Consider the following 21,720-nt stretch of genomic DNA (forward strand, 5'->3'; position numbering starts at 1 on the left):
TGGGGGATGACACCGGGAAAGGAATGCAAAGACTAACGCATTCCACGCGCTTTCATATTGTTTTATATCGGTAATTTATTGTATTGCTTTGTTGGAGATGTCACGAGATTAAATTTCGACGAAGGGGCTTTAAAACGAGCGCAGCTGGAAAATGGCGTAATTCACTCTATATTTGTTGTTAAATCTTGCCGTAATTGATTTGATGAGAGCGGTTATGTTGGCTAATTCCCTATTAAAATGATCGCGAGCGGAGCTGCACTCGGGATACCAACTGCGGTGAATATTAAATCCCAATGAGAGGAACACGTGTTAAAGCAATTAAACTTAGGATAGGTGTTGCGGTCAGATTAGACCGCGACATGTCACATAGGGGCAGCCATTCGAACGCCAGCTCAAACAGATAAAACCCACACTTTGCACCTCATTCCATTTTGCCATTTTTTACTTAGATATAGGCTAAAAGGAGGGACCTATACGTGATTACTAGTATTTTCAGTTCCAAAAGGAAAAATAAACAAACTATCAACGTAAAGAAATAATTATAGAGCATTCAGTCAAAAATACGGACACCTCTCCACAACGGACAATAAAAATTCCCCATCGGTGTCCGTTGTTAAGAGGTTTTACTGTATGTAGGTATTATACACTTTTTTGTTTTATTTTTTTGAATATTTGGGAAGTGTTGAATGATTGAAAACGCCGTTGTTGAATGTGCCTGCTGGTCGAGCGTTCCCTCCTGTACCGTATTTGGTATTTTTAATTATGGCTTTTTGGTGTTTGAAATCGCCGGAAGGAGAATTCGTCTGAGTCCCGTCCTGGCGAAGGCGTGAAGGCTTATCCAGGCGCCCGCAGGGCTTAATGCTTGAGTGGCAAGCAAAGGTAAGTTCTCGCTGAACGAATTTGGCTGAGTTGGGCACGGAGCGCCGTGGAAATTGCTATGATAACCGGATTTAGCTTTTCATTTTTCTGCCACGTTGGTTTGATGATCGGCGGCAGTTGCATTTCGGTTTCTCCACATTTCTCATTTCCCCTCTCTCGCTTGACTATCTTGTAATGTAATAGTGTGGTGTTTTGCGATTTTAGGTGCATATTTGTGCGATTTCGATATTATTTCCATTTGGGCGCGTATATCTCCTGTCATGGCGTAAGACGAGTTGGGCCTTTTTTATTGTGTTTCGAATGCATTCAAAGCATGAGGAAATTTAAATGTCAACGTGGATCATTCGGTCAGAGCGAATGACGGGCTAGAGACAGAGTTGATCCCTCTACAAGCAAACCTTTCTTATGTCCTGTCAATCACCCGGTTCTATATAACAACCGCTCTGACTTAACCCCTGGAAGCACAATGAGAGTGTAGAGGAGTCGTGCGGATTATGGTACAAATCAATTTTATCCAATTAACTGAAATGAAATTGAGTGAAAGTTTTCCATAATGAGCTTACAGCGGCGTTCTTGAGGCGGCCGTATCTCTCAATTAGCCCGATTTGATCACTGGCCACACTCCTAATTCAATTGGTATCCCTTGTCCAGAAATGGATCGATTTATAATCGCATTAAGAATGCTCCAAGAATCAAATAGCTCCAACAATAACGGCAACTTTCCGCCGAAAGAACCTCAACTGTAATTTATTCATAAAAGCTTGAATAAATTGACGTATTTGATCTACTCACAGTTACGCAAAGCTTGTTCTTTTCAACCCCTCTTTCTTCCTGTTTAAAATGCCGACAAATATTTGACTTCTCGCCAGATCAAGTGCGGAGTCATATGCTAAGTAGGGGGATTAGAAAAAAGGGAAAATTATATTACCTTTCGAATTCAAAGAGACTCGTTTCACTGTTCATTTTTCTTTGTTATTCCAACTCTATTACAACATTTGCTGCAATTCCAGCGGCAGTTAGTGGTGTCTTAGGGGTTCTGCAACAGCTGCTCTTATGTTTGATTGCTTGACGATGCTAAATACCCGATCGGACGCGCCAAATGAAGGTTTAAGATTTATAGCTCTTTAAAATTAGCGGAAGGGTTAATTTGGGGGTCATTAATTCCGGATTTCGGTTTCCGCTAACCATACATTTATTATTTATTTGTTCGAGCAACAACATTTAATTTTTACTTTTCTAAGTCCTCTCTACTGCCAGTTTCTCTGCGCGCCGCCCCTGTTGTATTTATTAAGCCAAGGTGCGATTATCATATTTCGTCGCATTTTCACTTAACAAAAAATTAATAAGTGAGATGCGGAAGGAAGCGAAAGTTTGTTTTCCAATCGAACTGGAATCGTTTATTAATTTGAAGCATCCCTCGCGTCTGTGGAATCGATGGTGAACCCCCGGCGATCAAGTGGTTCATTATAGAGGCTGTTTCTCACCTCGGTGGGGTTTCGGATGGCGCGAAAAGTTGCGTTTTCATGCAGTACGTGTGCTTCGGGTGTGCAGTGCAACAGACGAGCCGCGCGTGTGTTCGTCATTAGGAATATTACAAACGGGAAAACTAACTCTCATAGGCGCCATATGGTTCCAGGGGTTCCCCTCACCTCTGCCGGCTTCACAACGCCGGGGTAATTTGGTGCGGTCGTGCGGTATCATTAGCAGGATTGACATCTCGCAAAATCCTCAACCTCCCCATTTACCTATTTACACTCGCTCCGGGAGATCGATCACCGGATTTACATCCGCTGACCCCTGATGGAGACATTTTTTCGACACCGACAACTTATCTCACGCAGATCGACGTTTTTTAAGTTTACCTATTTTTTATAACCGCCAGGCCCCGAAAGGGGCACATTGATCAGAAAAAGAAGGAAACAAACATAAAATTACGTGTGGGAGTGTTCATAAAATTACTCTGGTCTTCAACGAAATCCCTTTTCAGATAAAAATCTTATGAATGTGAAGATTATAACACGCGGAATGTACAGTTACGATTAAAAAAAATGACACCCTCAAAAACCGCAGCCACTAATCTAGCTGGACAGTTTGTAAACTAACCGGGTAAGGCCGTTCCGGTTGATCGAAATTCCGAATTATCTAAAGGTTTCGGAAAAACTTAAAGAAACATCAATTTATGAAAAAAATAAATAAACTTAAAACTGACGACATTGAAGATTGTTTTTCTTCTTCACATCCTTCTATGTTTCCGACGAGATCATAAAAATCTTTCAGTCTCCACTCCTGGATTATCTTCAGACTTAGATTTTTGAATAGTCGACTCTTTAAATCTTGTTTTTCTACGTATACAGTAAATTTGGTCAGGTCAGGTCAGGTCAGATCAGGTCAGATAAAACGGAGTCACTTCATTATTTTTCTAATGATTGTTTTTCTTATTTCTCAAAATTCATAATTTGTTGTTTATGAAAGCTTTCATAAAAATGTATTGTACATATACAGCGTGTTCGCGGGAAACAATAACTTTATTTTTTAGAAATTTTTGAAGCAGGCCCTGTCCAAATTTGCGAATTGATAAGAAATCAAAGGGCTATTGACGTTAATAAGAAATAATAAAAAAAGTAATAATTTGGGAAACAACAAAAATTATGTTAAGATAAAACACTTCAGAATAATGTTCAAAGGAACCTTGTATAAACACGCATAATAATAATAAGAAGGAGAAAAAAGTAATTTTTGCAGAGCAGAACCGTAGTCCGGCCCTGATACGCTTGGTGCGTGTATTTTGATTAAACGTTTATAAAATGAATGCCGCATAAAATATGCTGTAAAAAGGTGGAATTGTATAGGTGAGGTTGTTAATTTGTTTTATTTTGCGAGTAAAGCTGTCCGCTATTAAGTCTCAATTCTTGGCATTGCTAAAATGGTGTCTAAAGAGATGACTTTTTTAGGTTGTAAACCATGTGTCGGAGTGAGGGGGTGGGGAGGTTCCATTGTAATGGTCAAAAGATCGAAAAGCTCGTCGGGGTCATAAAACATGACGAGAGACGAACATATAAATGGTGTCAGCAGACATAATGTTTTACAATCTGCAATATATTTCTAAAAAAGGCATAAGCTATGCAGTTATATTACTTGTATGTGTTTGTATTTGTATCATAAAATGACAATGTTCTGAAATGTTCTTCTTTTCAGAAAGTATTAATAAAAAGTTTGTGTCTTTATGTGGAATTTTTATTTTAGTAGGTTAGTCTGCGTAAGTTGTTTCATTTTCTTGTAACAATGAAAAGTTAGACAATCGTGGCAGCGACATGCGAGGGTCCCTTAATCGGCAAACTTAATTCATTTCGGAACTAGTAGCGACGGTCGGACCGTCTGATTGTCATTAATACCATCAGTACGGAAACTCTCGTCATTTCGCGCCGAAATTTGCCAAAACTGCTTTATGACACATTTATGCGGACAAAAAACTTGTTGTGGGGGCTTTAAACCGCATCTACATATAGATAAGTGTCGGCTATTATCTAAACTGTCAGCAGATGCGGTCCTCAAGCGGTGGAGTGAAAACTGGGCGAGATAATCCTGCGGATCTCCCGTTGGGGAACCGCAGAAAGACGCCCGTGCAAAGGATTTGTGAAATGTAATTGGTTCAGCTGGTTCCGACACGACGGAATCATCAATACCTCATCAGATTGAACGTCCAACCTGAACCCAACACTCTTTCGGTCAGGGTGTTTTCCGGCCGTTTCACGACTTCCGCCACACCGTGTTAGCACTGCCACTTATCACCTCTCTTGCCGACGGCCTCACCGCAGGATTGTGTGTCTGGTCTACCGTAATCTCCTCCTAACGCTGGAATGTAATCCCACCCGCAACAATGCAGCGACACTGCTGACACTGAATAAATTCATAAATTCGGAACTTCACACTCAAATCAATTAAAAACATCTAAATTACATTCTAAAAATAAATTTTTGTTTCTTAATTTTTAAGTATTTAAGACGCTGCAGGAAAGCACGGGGTCCAGACTGGGGTTATTGAAATTATTTGTGGAGCCAAAATTAGCCGTATTTTTCGCTTGAATATGTTATTAAGCAAAAAAAAACATCGTTTTTTTTGAGAGTTTTGGTACATAACTTATGCGCTAACGCAATTATATTTGAAAAATATTATCCAAAAGAAGTCGACAAGTCAAGAATTAGTTCAAATTTCAAAAATTCGTATTTTGAAATACAATCCTCTTCGCGTATGAAGCTGACGACAGCGTTAATATTCGTCAAATTCTGTTTCATCCAAATATAATGACATAAATTTGATTATATGTGTTTTACATTGCTGTATATTTGAAAATTGGAATTTTATTTTGGGAGGCGAAGTTTCAGGGCTGGAGTGGTTTGAATTTTTGGGAAAGCATGTTTTGGTGTTCATAAAAAGCGGTATGATTGTAAGTGGCTTTTGCAGACGTGGGGATAATCTTGGGAAAAAATGACATAACTTATGCGCTAACGCAGTTTATTATCCAAAAGAAGTCGACAAGTCAAGAATTGGTTCAAAAATTGACAATTATTCGTATTTTGAAATACAATCCTCTTCGCGTATGAAGCTGACGACAGCGTTAATATTCGTCAAATTCTGTTTCATTCAAATATAGTGACATAAACTTGATTATATGTGTTTTACATTGCTGTATATTTGAAAATTGGAATTTTATTTTGGAAGGCGAAGTTTCGGGGCTAGAGTGGTTTGAATTTTTGGGAAACATGTTTTGGTGTTCATAAAAAGCGGTATGATTGTAAGTGGCTTTTGCAGACGTGGGGATAATCTTGGGCAAAAATGACATAACTTATGCGCTAACGCAGTTAGAAGTCGACAAGTCAAGAATTGGTTAAAAAATTGACAATTATTCGTATTTTGAAATACAATCCTCTTCGCTTATGAAGCTGACGAGAGCGTTAATATTCGTCAAATTCTGTTTCATCCAAATATAATGACATAAACTTGATTATATGTGTTTTACATTGCTGTATATTTGAAAATTGGAATTTTATTTTGGAAGGCGAAGTTTCGGGGCTAGAGTGGTTTGAATTTTTGGGAAACATGTTTTGGTGTTCATAAAAAGCGGTATGATTGTAAGTGGCTTTTGCAGACGTGGGGATAATCTTGGGAAAAAATGACATAGGGATTTATAGGGCTAACAATGTTTGGAAGAGGGCGAGAATGTCCGTTTGGCTTGGGCAGTGGAGATTGGCGGCTTTAAGTGGAGCGTGAGTTGGTTATTAAGTAGTGCAATTCATAAATCGATCATGTGTTATATCTGTGTAAATCTTGTGCATGGATGTATGTAATTACTTTATTATTAAATTAAACGAGTTGAATTTACGAGCAATAAAGAAGCGCGCTGAGGTCATGCGGTGTGTAATTCGTGAAAATTTCTCGAAGCAATATATTAAGAGGATCTGGGATCTATAGCTCGGAGAATAATTCTGTCGGTGGGGGTATTAGGTTTTCGTAAGTGTGTATAAAGGAGGCTTTAAATATTCAAATGAGTCTATATCTATATCGGGGACATAATATGAACGGGTCTGGGGGCAGTTTGCGGTAGGGTAGATGTGTGAATATGAGAACATGTGAGTGTGAAGAACAGTTTTGCGAGGAAATGGGCCGCACGCCATTGCGTCCTCCCAACTCCAACCGCTCTGTTAACCCTACAGCCCGGAAACAATAGCATCCAAGTTTATGTTAAGACATTTGCTACATTTTCCGTGGATTTATTTTATCGGCCCTCATATACATACTCTCCAAGTGCTCGTTTTTTCTTGACTCAAATCCAGCTCGAAGCACGCGAATTAATCAAACACTTAATTCGATATTTAACAACCCCGACCGTAAATTTCCGACATATCCCGTTTTATGGAGGCCTAAACATGCAACAATCCAAACACAAAAGACGAGCAATAAAACGCAGCAACAAGCATTGCTGAAGAAATGCAAAGGAAATGGGGAACAATCACACATGATGACGGTCGGTGGTCGACGGTCGACGCTCCTAGAATAGGGTGTCTAAAGAGTCAGGGCGGGGGTGCACGAATGATAAATGGTCACTCATACATACAGGCGTTTAGACCCGGACTCGTTTACAAATCCGGGAAAGGATTTACTGCGCTTTAGAGGTGCGAGCAGCCGTTTGATGTTAAACACCAACTCAAATCACCAACCAAATCCCAAACGTACAAACTTGCTTTTTTGCACCACGAAAAACTTTAATATATGCATATTTCCTCGTAGACCTGTCACGCTTTATTTTAGAAAACAATATTTCATGCCCGGTCCAAATTCATATATTCGCCTGAATTTACGCCGGCATAATCACTCACACAAACATTCAACAGATTTTTATTGCACGGAAAAAATTGTCTATTCTGATGATCGTGATAATCGTGGAAGTGATGCAATTTTGATGGGAACAAATTGGACGTCTAAGTGTTGTAGCATATGCATGGTTAATATAAATGTAATATCGAATTCACCATATGTTCCGATCTTAAACCTGTCAAAAGCTTTTGTTGGTGAGATTAAAACGTGATCCAGGATAAAGCCAACAGTTGGATTTATTCAGTAGTTTAATCTAAATTAAGTGAAATTAGTGATTAGCGTAATCATTCGGGCTTGTCATTGCATGTTTATGAATCGAAGTCACTTGATGGAACAATCACGAGATAAGCAAGTGATTTTTAATATCGTGCGGAATTTGCTAAAATCGAGGTCATTCCGTGGTTTATGTAAATGGCGATAGTTTTGGGATAAATTCGAAATTAATAGCTTTATATACCTACCCTCATGTCCAGCCGCATCAAAACTTTGTTAATATCTTGTTTTGTGGACAGCAGGGCGTGATGGGAAAATAAATCAACTTGCTTTCCTTTATTCAATACGTTGTCATCAGCAAAGTCGCATCATGCGCCTTAACTTAAGTAGTTTTTCTTAAAATATTATTTATTGGGATAAGCTTGCCGGACTGGTAATTGAATCGAAAAAGGTGTCTCGAGCTTTTTGTTATTTTATTAAACGTTAGTGGTGTCGACATTCTCAGTTATAAGTAGACGAGTTTATTGGTATGTGCTCCATCAATAAAATTAATATAAGAACTGCCTGAATACACCAGTTTTTCTGAAGATCTCTCCTCAAAATTGATGCGGCCGTACATATTATGCACATCAAACAAAACTATAAACAACTTAAGTGAATGACAGCTGTCAGCAGTCATCCCATTTTTTAGTAGGCATATTTTTACAATATCAAATTCGATTATTCAACATAATTGGATAATGACGCTTCAGCTTGTTGAATGATGTTAGGCGAAAAATGCTCTGATAATGTAGGCTCGTGTGTGTATACGGTGGCACAACTGTCTATCAATAACGCGATTAGCCCTGCTGACACCATATGTTACCAAATGCATACCTGCGAAGCAATTTCGACCAAAATCTATCTTGTTCAAAAACTACTAAATACAAATGAATGCGGTTCACACTCTGTTAGAAAAATAATAATCTGCCGTGCCATAAATTGTGGGGTATCCACAGGTATGGTATCATGTCTCCAGCAGGCCGCGGTATAAGAACATAAGCTTTCATAAGGGCGACACACGCTCCTAAATAATATGGCAGTTCGCAGCAAGGGGCATTTTATGAAGATATTAATTTTCAAATTGTCGAGTAGTGTTACAGTTATTATACTTACAAAGTAATAACTGGCTGTAAGATTACGAAAAGGCTGTAGAGCGCCTAAATTAATTAATTAAATCTGTTATAAACACTAAGTGGGCCAGCGAGCATTTAACAACAGTCGTTTGAAATTGTCTGTCTAAAGGCACGGATATAATCTAAAGTTCTGAGACCTCTCGCGAACTTCCCTGCACTTGAAACTCTTATTAAAATCGTTATTGTTTATTAGCGTTCCTTTTATTTCTAACGAGGCCTTTTAAATCGAAAATTACACAAGGTAGCTTAATTGCAGCGACGCGCCTTTCAGCCTTATTAAAAAACTATAAAGGCCAATCATCAACAATCCCAACAAAATTTAAATCTACCATCAACTTATCATCATACAGGCTCTTCTCAAACAAAAAAGGTAGCAAAAACTGTATTTACCAGTCGATTTGCGCCAAAATTGCCAAACAAATCGCTGAATTTGACCGCAAATTGTCTTATTTTCGCTTTTTTCCCGAAATTTTGTTCGAACAGAAATTTCTCAAATTCAGCTGAAAAATCAATAAATTTGACCAAAACGTGAATTATTTTGCCTTTTCGGGTGTTTTGCATAATGTCAGTAAGAAAAACAATTGTTTAGATAAGTTTCGCCAAAAATTAACCAAGAAACCTAAAAAAAATGGAGCAAATTTTTTTGCATTTTTCGAGAGTTTGGATACACTATTTATGACAAAAAGGCCCAGTCTTTGCGAAATCTTGCTAAACCTGTCTGAAAATTTATAAAACAGGATGGAGAATGATTTGATTTTACCATTTTTACCTCGATTTTTACCTAAAAACGTAATTATTAGGCAAGATTTCGTCAAAAATCACCCAGAAAATACCGAATTGAGTTGAAAATAGTAAAAATTTTACTTTATTCTAGCGTTTAAACTAAGAATTCAGTTTCTGTCTCCCAATTACTTCGTAAATTTTCTCAAAAATCTACTGAAAATTTTAAATTATGTAGAAAAGTTGCTATTTCGTATTTTTAGTCAGAAAGGCAGTTGGACAAAGTCAAAAATGATGTTATTTTTGCATCTTCAGACGCTTAATTGTGTGTTTGAAATAAAAACTCAGTTTTTACGAATGTCTGTAAAATCATGAAATCAGATCAAAGGATAAAAACACGTTCAAAAACACAATTAAGTTGTGAAGTTTTCAAAAAGATAAACCGAAAAATCGCTGAATTAGGACGAAAATATTTTGCTGTTTGCAAGGTATCTTTCACTCAGACAATCGATTTGAACTGGATTTTGGGCGTTTAAGCACGCATTTGATTTAAAAAATCAGTTTCTTTTGCAATATTTTGTTAAATCGAAATAGAAATCAGTAAATCAAGTCAAAAATATCCTTTGATAATCTTTTATGGCATTGTCGAGCTAGAAAGTTTATTATTTTAAGAATGAATTGCACTGTTTGTAGAGCCGGCTCTGTACTCACAATTATTTATTATTATTATTATTACTATTATTATTATTATTATTATTATTATTATTATTATTAATTATTATTATTATTATTATTATTATTTATTAATTATTTATGTTCTACTCATGATTGTCTGTTTACTGACACAATTTTTGACAAAATCTTTATGTGGGGCATCTCTGGCTCTCGGGTTGGCGCTGCCCTGAACATTAGTCACTAAAAACAGGAAACTCGTATTTTGAGAGGAATAACATTGAAAGGAAAATCAAACGAAATTGAAAACGAATTTAGTAAAAGCACTAAAAGCAAAAGTGAGGAGGTGAAAGAAGTTTATTTAAAAACTTATTTTGGTATACGTCTACTCGTATTTGGTCAAGTAATAAAGTCTACACCAAGCATAATAATCGCTAAGATCGGCTTATTTTGTTTGTTGTAAAAATTGAAAAGGGTGCAATTGGAATTAGTTTGGCCTATATTTGGGTATTCGGGCGTATGTTGCGGAGTTGGGGCGAGGGAGCTGGGGGAGAATTAGTTCGGATTAGAAGAATCGATGCGCATTTGAAAGTGTAAATCAAAGCTGGTGTTAGAGAGGCTCTGGTCGGCTGCACAGTTAGGTCTGTGTCTTAGAGCAGGTTGGGCGGTGTAAATTCGAGCAGCGTGATGACTTAAGCTCATTTCATCCCCTTTTAGCCGGTGCTGATTTACGTTTGGGGTACACACGGGCACGGGTCTAGCCGGGCAATTAACAAGGTTAGCCCGGCTAATCCCATGAATGATGTGCCCCTCTGACGGATCGGCGAAGTTCGGTGAGCGCGCCGCCGACGCCCGCAGGTGCGGCGACATGCGGGCCCCGGCCCTTGAGCGCCAAATCCGCCAATCTGCCCCCTGTGACTATTAACATGACAAATGCTAATATATTTCACGGCTTTCGTCGGATCACGCAGATGAAACTGATATATTTTTGTATCTTAGTTTTCTTTGTTTTTGCGCCGCCCCCGCGCTCCAACTTTTCCCATTAAAACACCTAATTTGCACTTTTTTACAGATTTAGCACTAAATAAGAAAAAACGGGACCCCTCCTGCTGCCCCATTTGCGGCATGACCATCTCACCAGGGGATTTAGAAGCGCATTTAGGACAGGAATTGGAAGTTTTATGTAAGATTAGTGGCACGGGATTGGCGGCCACCAGAAAAAGGCGCCAAGAACCGGGACGTCCACCTGCTCTTCCAGGTGACAGCGGTCCCGAAGGACGGTGGGAGGTTAGCGCAAGAATTAAAATTCCTGCTTTTTCTTCAATCATTTGCTCAGCCCAAACTATGCACAGCTGCCAAAGTGCCAAATTACCCCGTTTTTAAAACAGTCAGGGCCAATAAAACAATTTTAATTGGCATTTTTTCAATATTTGTGTACGCAGAAAAAATATTTACTTATGATGTACAATAGTAAATGTTTTAATTAAATTAAGGAAAGATATTAATACAGTTAAACAACATACGAAATTAATTATCTCCGCCTAAGAACGACTTATAGGTAATTAATTGAAAATTTTTAAAGAGAGGGTGTGTAATTTCAGACTTTCCAAAGAATAAAGTCGAACCGGCAAGGGCGGCTGCGGATGAAGACCCGGAAGCGGAAAATCGACGAAGGTTGCTTGATTTGCGTGGGCCGTCTGCACCGAACCCCCGAGGAGCTGAACCTGCACGTGGAGCAATGCCGAAAGGTGCAATTGGCGACTAGTGGTGTTTTTGCTGAAATTTGCTTCCAGAATTCGGTGAACGACGAGGACGAGACCGTGGACGTGGAAGGCGACTCCGAGCTGGAGGAGTGGGCTGAGAGCCAGCGCCGGAGTTCGACTTCGGCGTCCACGGCCCCCCACGGGGACAGCATTGGGAGCAGCACCGGGAGGGTGACTTCAGACGCTGACAACGAGGGTGACGACGTGATCGTCGATGGCGACGAGCCGGAAGAATCGTCATTTGGTCCGTCTCAATACACCGAGAGCGACGTCGTTATCAAAAACTCGCAAGATAAGGGTAGCAAAAAAGAAGGGGTGCAGTCGCAAGTCGCCACCGTGAACTCGAGCGGGGATGTGGAGGTTACAATGGATGTAATTGTGGAAAGTGACAGTAATGTGAGCACGTCGGATGCGGAGCCCAGTAGTAGGACGCAAATGCTGGAGGAATTGAGGAATAGGATTCGGCCCCTCACTGAGAACGCGGGAGAGACGGCGACCAGCACCGAAACCGAAGACTATAAATGTTTAATATGTCTGGTGAGATTTGTGAGCTTCTCCACGTCAATAATTACTCATTATGTGAATTTGTTTAGGAGCACTACAAGAAACCGGTTATTTCAACTGTTTGCTGGCATGTGCATTGCGAGGACTGCTGGTTACATGCCTTAGTAAGTATTCGAAAAAACTCGAAACGGTGGCATTTTTACCGAGTTTTCTTCACAGGGTAGTAAAAATATTTGCCCCCAGTGCAGTATGATCACAGCCCCGACAGATCTCCGACGCATCTTCATGTAAGGATTTAATGGAAAGAGCTCACTCACTTGTACGCATTTATGTAAACGCACCGTACTTTATTATGCACTATTACTATAGCTTAGCTGAAGTTTCGGCATTTTCGGACATCATCAGCCTTTCTAATCCTTACCAACATATCCTAGACAATTTCTTCTAGTTTTTTTTGTGATATGTTTTCCCACTATCCGAATTTTTATTGTTGTTATCAGTTTGATTTTCTACTTAATCACCGATTATTGATATTATTAGAAATACTTATGGCAAACTGAACATTATTTCAACACTGTAGCTAATAAATTGATGTTGGTGGTGATTATAAGCATCTGCGGACCGTTCATTTATATTCCTATTGTTGCAACCAATGTTGTTAACAACAATACTTTGTTTTGGAATACCACGTTATTTTTGTTAGAGGTGTTACGCCGTAATGTTAAAATTAAAATATTTATGTTACTAATAATAAATATATATTTAAAAATTTGTATAATATGTCTATGTACATTATCTGTAGATATCTCTACGTATAAATAAATAAATGTCATCACTAATACAGAGCATTAATTACCCACTCCTATTATACAACCCTTTACTCCTTTTGGATTATTCTCTCGACATCACTTTTTATTGTCTCATCCACAATTGGTGCGACATCTATCCAAGAGTAGCCCAACATAATTTAATTTATATGTTATGAATGTTATGATTTTCATCCAATCACAATTATTTGTGTTGTGATTTCAGGATATTTGGACAGTTAATTAATAAAAACAATGCTTAAGGTCGACCGCTGAAAAAATTAGTTAGTAGTTTAATTAATTAAAGCAATCTTTAAATGAAACATGTAATGCTAGAGGCACATACAACAAACTCCGTACTATGGAGTTGAACGAATTAAAAAAAAAGAAAAAATTAACCGCTAGCTTATCTGGCATTTTTGGGTCAAATATGACCCAGAGCATTTTCCAATCGCTGTATTAAGGTGCCTAGACATGATAAATTTAACTCCCATCAGGTATTTTCCAGACGCGATGGCGATGTATTCTTTTAAATACAGCTGTGTACATTTATACAGCTTATAATTACGTTAGTAATTAAGTTCTGAGTCAAATTTGAAGCCAAATTTTGTTACTTAATTTTATTCTTACAATTGTATTTCTAAATTATTATTATTATTATTATTATTATTATTATTATTATTATTATTAGCAGTTTATTAATATTCTTTAAAAAGTTAGGTATTTTTTGGCGGTATTTTTTTATTTAAACTGCGACATCTATCAACAAGTTGATAGTCTAGCCAGTGTTCACCCGCAAAATACAGTTTCTAAAAAACTGTAATTATTTAGACCGTGGTCTTAAGCTACTGGCTGCGAGATGGCGTCTCTGCGTTTGGTAAGGTCGCTTGACGTCGCTCGCCTCGCTAGTCATTCGTTACACCTGATTGTCAAATGTTTGCTACTCCCAAAATTCACGTGATCTTGTAAAAGTGAAGTTTAATTTTATTTTTTAGCAGAATGGCTCTTTATTGTAACATTTTAATATTTGTAATAACAGTATTAGGCATAAATGTTGTCAGAAGTGCAGAATTTGTACCTGTTTACATGTGGGGGACTACGAAGTAAGTTATTTATTGTTTTATATTGGTTCCGAGATAAATTCGTGTAGAACAACGCGTCCTAAATTAGTTTCGATTTAGTATCGATTTATTTGGAGAGACCTCGATTCATAAAATGCGTTAATTGTGGGCATCTGAAGTCATATGACTTGGTTTCAGGTTGTCAGAACGAGTACCTGCTTTGCACAAAATCAGTCAAGATTCGTTTAAAGACACCCTTTTAGAGTATCTGAAGGAGGACCCTTACATAATTGTGTTTGTAGAACCCACTGTTAGTTGTTCTTGCAAAAGTGTTCTTTTAAGCTAATGAGGGTTTTTCAGTTGAGTCCTGAAGATTTTGCTCAACATGACCAAAACGGGGATATCGCGTTCCCGAATCTCCACGGTTTGAAGAAACTTAAAAATCACGTTGCTTACAAACCCTATGTACAAAATCCAGTTAGAGCCGTCAAACAGCTCAATAAGGAAGTCACAGAGTTGTCCATTGCATCTCTGTTGAGTAGCTCTAATGTGCCTAAAGATAATATTTTGATTATTGATTTGAACGATGCCAAAGATGATGAACCCCGGTTTCATATGCTGAAACGTCACGGTAGTTTCTAACTATTTTACCTGTCCATGATTCTGAGAAATTATTTTAGATTCTGACATTGTGTCAATTTATAAGGATATCCTAGAACAACGCAATAATGTCTTGGCTATATATACGGCGAATCACACGTCTTGGGTAAACCATTGATCACTTTCATTCAAATCTGTGTATTAACCTGGATTTTAGATAGCGCCCGAGGATATTACCCACTCCAGATCCAGAAGCTTGCTCCAGTCAGAAGATACAGAAGAGAAAGACACTGGACACTTATATACCTCCGAACACGTTTTGTTATATTTGAGCAAAGATGGAATGTATCAGGTGGATAAGGAGTCGTCTGGAATCCTAATTGATGACTCTTTTACACTACATGAAGAAACCACCAGCAAAGATAACAAAGAGAATATAACAGCGATTTTAAGCAGCGGCAAGAGTGACTTGTCTGTTAAGTAAGTTATCTACAAGAAATATCGGATTACATATTTCTAAAAAAATTTTTTAGTTTTGATATCAAATTTAATAACGTGTCTGGATACTGGTATTTAACTTCAATGAGCGTAAAGAAAGGTGGTAAAGAGGACCCAATAGTTGGTATTAGTGATTACTTCGCGCCTCGCGGTTTTTCCTACCACTGTTCTACTTTTAATTTATCAACGACGGACAAAAACGCAACGTTGTCTCTGCCCGGATTTCAGGTTTGTCGTTTCAGCAGTCAGCACAGTTTTGCAGTTTGATTATAGATCCAGCCGTTCCCCAAAAACAACACATTTGGGGACGCCTATGACTGCGTTGGATTCACATCAGTTCCTATCTGGTCGGGTTTGTTTATAACAATAATCCTGTTGTTGATCGTCACCTTTGGTCTTACCATGATGATGGATATTAAGACTATGGACCGATTCGATGACCCCAAAGGCAAAACGATCACTATCACTGCTTCTGAATAATGTTGGTGATATTGCGTGTTCAACATTCAATATTACCGTTTAGTTACGTCTTCCACACTATTGCACCTGAACAGAATTAACTTCTGGCTGGTTCTTGTGATAAATAAAAAATTCGGTTTTGTTTTACCATCCATTTCTGTCAGGTCGCAATACTCGGCTTAACTGCCATGTGGTTTGTCTTCAATTTTTAGGACCTAAAGCTTGTTATACAATGAAATACTCCATCAACGCGTAACTAACGAACTAGTGTCCTGCAGAGGGAAGACCTAATTTATATACACAGTTTATATTATATGTATATATGACAATAGTATTTTTAACATGTTTTAAATTTCATATGAATGGTTAACTGTTGTTCAGGTAGTTGTACAATAATTGTTAACAGAAGTAGCCTTGACGTTGTTAAAAATAAGCTTACCTTAGGTTGGCACCACTGTGCACACTATATACACCCCAATTGTCCTTATTTGTTGAATATGCTAGATACATAGGATATACATATTTTGTAGCCCTGTTATTGTATAGTACTGTATTATATGTTAAAAGTGACCTTAGTTCCATTTCATTCCAGAAATTTCATCGTCATTTTTAGAATGAATAAGAACGATTTATTTTTAAACGCAACTAGACTTGGTCGTTATTTATGTTAAGGGTGATGGGCTGTTGCAGTTTACCATTGTAAATACCTTAGGTTATTTCATTGTCATAGTGATTATCATGTAAGGCCAAAAATGTAGGTAGAAACGCTGTTAATAAATTATACCAATAGTGAATTTTGTTTAATTTCCCCCTTATCCTAATCCTGCTGTTGTTTATTATATTAAAATTATATAAAAAAAATTAAAATGACTCTGGTATGGGTCTCCCGTTCTGCGCTGCGCCCTCTGGCGAGTATTTTTTTCGTGAACATACGTTGCAAAAAATTAACTGCTGCTTCGTAAGTGTTTTTCTTAGATAACACCTCCCAGAGCAAGAAGTTGCGATAAAATCTTTGGGTTTTCGGGGTTTTCCCGATTTTGGCGAGAAAGGAGGCGCTCCAGGCGTGGGTCAATATACGTCAGTCAAGATGGCGGAATTTGTTTAACTGTCATAAAATTGTTGGTTTGCAAATAGTCAGTAAAGTAACGAAATGTTAAATTGTTAAATATGCTGGTTATTTCAGAATGGATCCTAACGGAAATGGAAAGCGTGGTTTACCTAGGTTAAGAGAGATTATTAGAAGACAACGCCAAGATTCGGATGTAAGTAGTGGATCAGTTACTAACAACAATTGTTAAGGTTAATTTTGGCTGTTGTTACGATTTGCCGTATTTCTAGACATCCGTTATGAGCTTGTTTTGTTTTTTGCGTTGTCGCTTTCATTTTGGTTCTTTCTTCCAGATTATTTTTAATTAAGAGTTTTTTGTTCAAATTCGCGACAATGGCCTATAGTAAGAAAAGCGTCGCTGAGATGATCAGAAAACTCAAGCATGTTTTAAATGTCTTGGAGGGCACTATGCCGCGGCACCGAAGAATTCCTGACTCTCATTTACCTCCTGTTTCCGAAGAAGAAGAACCTGATCCTTCCGTACCTCCCTTTTGTTGACTTTTTCTTCTAGCAACACTTTTTCAAAACATTTCTTCTAGGGTGGTGGGACTGATTCCCCGGACCTTGACTTTATTTACGATGACACCGACACCCATCCGAATGAAATTGCCGAGCTGTACAGTTACACTGAGCAGCCGGAGCTCGCCCTCAATGTTAAAGCCTTTGAAGACCAAATGGAGCAGTATAACCTGCCACCAAGTTGGCAAAGGTTATCCCTTGAACAAAGAAAATCGGTAGTAATGAAACTGCTCGATCAACTGGAAGTCAGCAGCAAGCCTCTCAGGATGAGAGCTGCCAGATGTATTTTGTATATTGCTCAGGGATGTTGGGCTGAAATGCAGTCAGACGCTGAGCAACAGCAGTGGGCTCGAGTCAATGTCATGTTGCTTTACCAGCTTGGAGTTTTTAGCGCATTTACTGATTTGCTTAATATAGAAATTGAGTAAGGCACTTTTTATTGTTATTATTTTTAATCACTAATGTCACTAAAATTAGGAATAGCACTGCTGCCCATGTCGCTATGAGAAAAATCGCCGTTTCGTTAGCAGATTCGCAAGATCTGCGCGTTATATTGTCTGTGTTATACACAATAACTGAAGTAATTAGGAACGAGAAATATTCAGGTTCAACTGAATACCAAAGCGATGTTGAATCGTTTTGTTCCGACCTTGGTAATTATCAACTTCACACCAACCATTTTTTCATTTTATGTACTTGCAGCTAATTCCTACGATGATGAGTTGCTTATTGTCAAATTGTTGGGAATGGTGACACGCTTTTGTAGCGGTGCAGCTCCTCATTTCCCAATGAAAAAAGTTCTGTTACTGCTTTGGAAATTAATTCTTGTTACTTTGGGCGGTATGACCGTCTTGAAAGACTTGAAAGATGAGAAGCGCGAAAAAGCTGGTCTTCCACGTTTGGACGAGGATACTATGGAAATAGCCAAGACAATGAGGGCCTCCTCGCCACCAGCGAGCGCTTCTGATCTTCTGGAGGCGCAAAATCAGAAAAGAAACACGAGACCGTTCAGGAGGGTATGAAAAATTAAGCGCTGTTTTGTAACATATACATTATTTCTCACTCCAATCAAAGGGGACGACACTGTTAAACCAAGTGTGCGAACTATTTTACTGTTTTTAGCGATATTTACCATGCAATTATAAACTAGAAATCATATAATTTCGGTTACTTAATTAATATTTTTAATTCATTTATATTTGTTGTAAGGAATTGTGGAAAAATTCGGCAAAAAATCACATACACGGTGAAAATAATAAAGCTTTTATTAACAAACGCGGCTACAGTTGAACAAAGTGAAAATGACGCCTCAATATACCACTCTGCTCTGGCTGCCGCCAACCCTTCTAACCGCAAGTAAATTATCGGATGCAAAGTAGACGTAGTATTAAGATAAATTCCTTTAGAAGCCAATTTACCGAAAGTTAAATTAAAATTTAATTCATAATTAAACTAATTCCGGTATAGTATTCATTTATTTTGCGTTGATAAATGTTAAGTTAAATGAAAATGTAATTTTTTTTAATAAAAAATTTAACAACTATGGAACGTCAGAAATTTTTTATCTTTATCTTTATTGATCATTGTTTGAAAATTATAATTTCCGCATAATAGTTTGACAAATATAACATAAATTGATTTAATAACAATTAGTTCTCAATAATTACATTTTAAAAGTTGTAGAAAATAAATATTAATATTTATAGAAAAGGTGTATATGAGTAAATGTGATTATAATGTATAAATATTTTCCCTGTCCAAGTCATAACACAATTTTTTAACTGTCGGTTTGGCGTGTCCCCTTTAACCAGCCGTAGTCCTGTGTGTATATCCTTGTGCGTCCTTCGCCCCATTGTAATGGCACCACCTGTCCTTTTCCTTCGAAACAGCTTGTGGTGTTATTTATTTGGGCCAACTTTATAGAACTTAATGAAACAAAGTAGTTTGGACGACCACGAGTCGTTGGGGATGGAATTAGACGCCACCCTCGTTGGCGGGGACAACGGCGACGAGTTGGGTGAACTCTCCGAATACGACGATCGTCGTCCTCCCGAAAACTCCGAAAATAATCAAATGTACAGCAATTATCAGAATAGGCCTACATCACCTCCTTTGCAGAGTTCTTTAGTTGTTCCTCGCGGCTTACCTTGGAAACCGAAAGTGCGGCAGAAAGATATCGACTTGTTTTTGGACACTGCTAGATTAAAATTCGTCGGGTATAGTCTACAAGGCGATCGCGATAGTTTAGCTGGACTACCTTTACCCATCCATGAAGGAGTTAAAACTTTGAAAGAAGTAGTGCGCTTGAGTTGCGAGTGTCTTACGGTCTAACTTTGCGGTTTTAGCATGTTTATACTTCTTTAGCTGAGTTGCAAATTCAAAAAGAGGAAGAGATTGCTCGTAATCCTCTCTCGACGTCCGAGGGCGAAATAGAAATGACTCCAACTGAAATTTTGTATCAGGCAATGTTGCCTAATCTACCACAATACATGATAGCTTTACTTAAAATATTACTTGCTGCTGCTCCTACCTCAAAAGCTAAAACTGATTCTATTAATATTATGGCTGATGTTTTGCCAGAAGAGATGCCGTAAGTGTCCGACGGTTTCTTAACTTTGGTTTAAGACAGTTGTTTTTTTAGAATGACTGTTCTCCAGTCAATGAAATTGGGAATTGACGTAAATAGGCACAAGGAAATTATAGTTAAGGCAGTTTCTGCAATTTTATTGTTACTTCTGAAACATTTCAAATTGAATCATATTTATCAGTTTGAATTCATGTCTCAGCATCTAGTTTTTGCAAACTGTATACCTCTAGTATTGAAATTCTTCAATCAGAACATCATGGCTTACGTGGGCGCGAAGAATGTGTAAGTTCCAGGATCTATAGCAAACATGTCTGCATAAATAGCTTTTTAGGATTCCTATATTAGATTTTCCGTCTTGTGTGATCGGTGATCAACCGGAACTAACAGCTGAAAGTCTGGAGATCGGAGACTCAGCACCATTTTCCTGGAGGAATATGTTCTCATGTATTAATTTGTTAAGGATACTCAATAAGTTAACAAAATGGAAACATTCCAGGATTATGGTATGTACAAATAAAAATGTTCTTAATGCTAATTTTTTTGTTTAGATGTTGGTGGTTTTTAAATCCGCTCCAATTTTAAAACGCACACTCAAAGTCAGGCATGCAATGACCCAACTGTACGTTTTAAAATTATTAAAAATGCAAACCAAATACTTGGGTCGCCAATGGCGCAAATCTAATATGAAAACTATTAGTGCCATCTACCAGAAAGTGAGGCATCGGTTGAACGATGACTGGGCATACGGAAATGGTAATTGTTCCTGTTTATTGTTATATTTTTCTATAGTTTTCTGTGCAGATTTGGACGCAAGACCCTGGGATTTCCAAGCTGAGGAATGTGCTTTGAGAGCTTCAGTTGACAGGTTTAATAACCGTAGATATACGCAAGCAAATGTATGTCTTGCATTACCCCGTTAGATACTTTTATTGTACTAATAAGTTTCCCTTACAGCAAGACAGCGAATTTGCACCTGTGGATAACTGTCTAAACAGCGTGCTTGGGACCACCTACGATCTCTCCGAGAGTTTTAAACAACACTACCAACTTTGGCTAGAACAAGAAGTTTATGGGAATACTATCGAATGGGAGGAACTTCTCTTAAACCAAACAATATAGTGACTTTGATATTATTTATTGAACTATTGCAGTAAATATAACACCATCACAATTTTCATCACTGCAATAAATATACTCAGTTTCAATTAAGTAAGTGGTGTGTTACATTTACGGCATTTTTGTATTTTTTTGTTCGTTTTAGTTCAGTTTTTGTGTTCTAGTTAGTATTCAATGTTTCGTTTTGTTTTTGACAATTCCTATTGAATTAACTTTGTTATCCGCACCAGTTCTTATTTGTTGGAAAATAATTCCCCAGTTAAAAAAATTTTGGTTACTTCAGTATTTAAATATATTTGCTATATAATGATTAGTTTGTTTTATTCATTCCCCATTTTTTTAATCATTCTTTCCTTTCCATCCACTCCTTATTGACGTAATATCATCGTTTCTGCATATTGGTCAGTATGTGAAGGATTATTACATGAATAGGGAACTCAAGACTTAACCAATTGATTTTGCAGCAATTTTTGCGAATATGTGAAGCGCAAATTCGAAGCGAGGATTTTAATAAAGGTTCCAGTATCTTCAAAAAAAAAGCACAAAAATATAGTTAAGTACAAAAAGGGAAAACAAAGTAATAAAAAAAAGAATACATCCCAAATGACCAAACGTGTTTTTTGAAACTGACGCGTGATATAGCCACATCTTACTTTCAAACCGATATA

General features: G+C 37.7%; 3 protein-coding genes across 8 annotated transcripts in view; all 3 read left to right on the forward strand.

The window, feature by feature from the left end:
• LOC103314668 (E3 ubiquitin-protein ligase Rnf220) overlaps positions 1 to 13,131 on the forward strand; it is a 36,182-nt gene extending 23,051 nt beyond the window's left edge. For all 4 annotated transcript variants that reach the window (XM_064359390.1, XM_064359391.1, XM_064359393.1 and 1 more), the window contains 5 exons: positions 11,104 to 11,318; positions 11,633 to 11,779; positions 11,825 to 12,331; positions 12,388 to 12,462; positions 12,518 to 13,131. In XM_064359390.1, the coding sequence (XP_064215460.1) occupies positions 11,104 to 11,318; positions 11,633 to 11,779; positions 11,825 to 12,331; positions 12,388 to 12,462; positions 12,518 to 12,589 (1,016 nt within the window). In that variant the 3' untranslated portion in view covers positions 12,590 to 13,131. The remainder of the gene's footprint in view (positions 1 to 11,103; positions 11,319 to 11,632; positions 11,780 to 11,824; positions 12,332 to 12,387; positions 12,463 to 12,517) is intronic.
• Positions 13,132 to 14,004: 873 nt separating this feature from the next.
• VhaAC45 (Vacuolar H[+] ATPase AC45 accessory subunit) lies at positions 14,005 to 16,516 on the forward strand. The gene is made up of 7 exons (XM_969094.3): positions 14,005 to 14,207; positions 14,364 to 14,475; positions 14,526 to 14,796; positions 14,846 to 14,931; positions 14,983 to 15,245; positions 15,299 to 15,491; positions 15,537 to 16,516. The coding sequence occupies exons 1-7, from the start codon at positions 14,104 to 14,106 to the stop codon at positions 15,741 to 15,743; spliced, it is 1,236 nt and encodes a 411-aa protein (XP_974187.2). The 5' UTR covers positions 14,005 to 14,103; the 3' UTR covers positions 15,744 to 16,516.
• A 197-nt stretch (positions 16,517 to 16,713) lies between these two features.
• On the forward strand, positions 16,714 to 21,362 carry Strip (Striatin interacting protein). 3 transcript variants are annotated; one of them, XM_008201243.3, is made up of 12 exons: positions 16,714 to 16,855; positions 16,906 to 16,984; positions 17,370 to 17,773; positions 17,827 to 18,002; positions 18,052 to 18,365; positions 19,273 to 19,644; positions 19,695 to 19,939; positions 19,991 to 20,218; positions 20,268 to 20,439; positions 20,485 to 20,689; positions 20,738 to 20,832; positions 20,891 to 21,362. In XM_008201243.3, the coding sequence occupies exons 2-12, from the start codon at positions 16,907 to 16,909 to the stop codon at positions 21,053 to 21,055; spliced, it is 2,454 nt and encodes an 817-aa protein (XP_008199465.1). In that variant the 5' UTR covers positions 16,714 to 16,855; position 16,906; the 3' UTR covers positions 21,056 to 21,362. The 3 variants fall into 3 exon arrangements, with proteins under 3 accessions (XP_008199465.1, XP_008199466.1, XP_001815164.1); XM_008201244.3 differs by having other exon boundaries at positions 16,727 to 16,840; XM_001815112.4 differs by having other exon boundaries at positions 16,844 to 16,984.
• The last annotated feature ends 358 nt before the right edge of the window (positions 21,363 to 21,720 follow it).

The sequence above is a fragment of the Tribolium castaneum genome, chromosome 10, assembly GCF_031307605.1.
Source record: "Tribolium castaneum strain GA2 chromosome 10, icTriCast1.1, whole genome shotgun sequence".
Taxonomy (NCBI): domain Eukaryota; kingdom Metazoa; phylum Arthropoda; class Insecta; order Coleoptera; family Tenebrionidae; genus Tribolium; species Tribolium castaneum.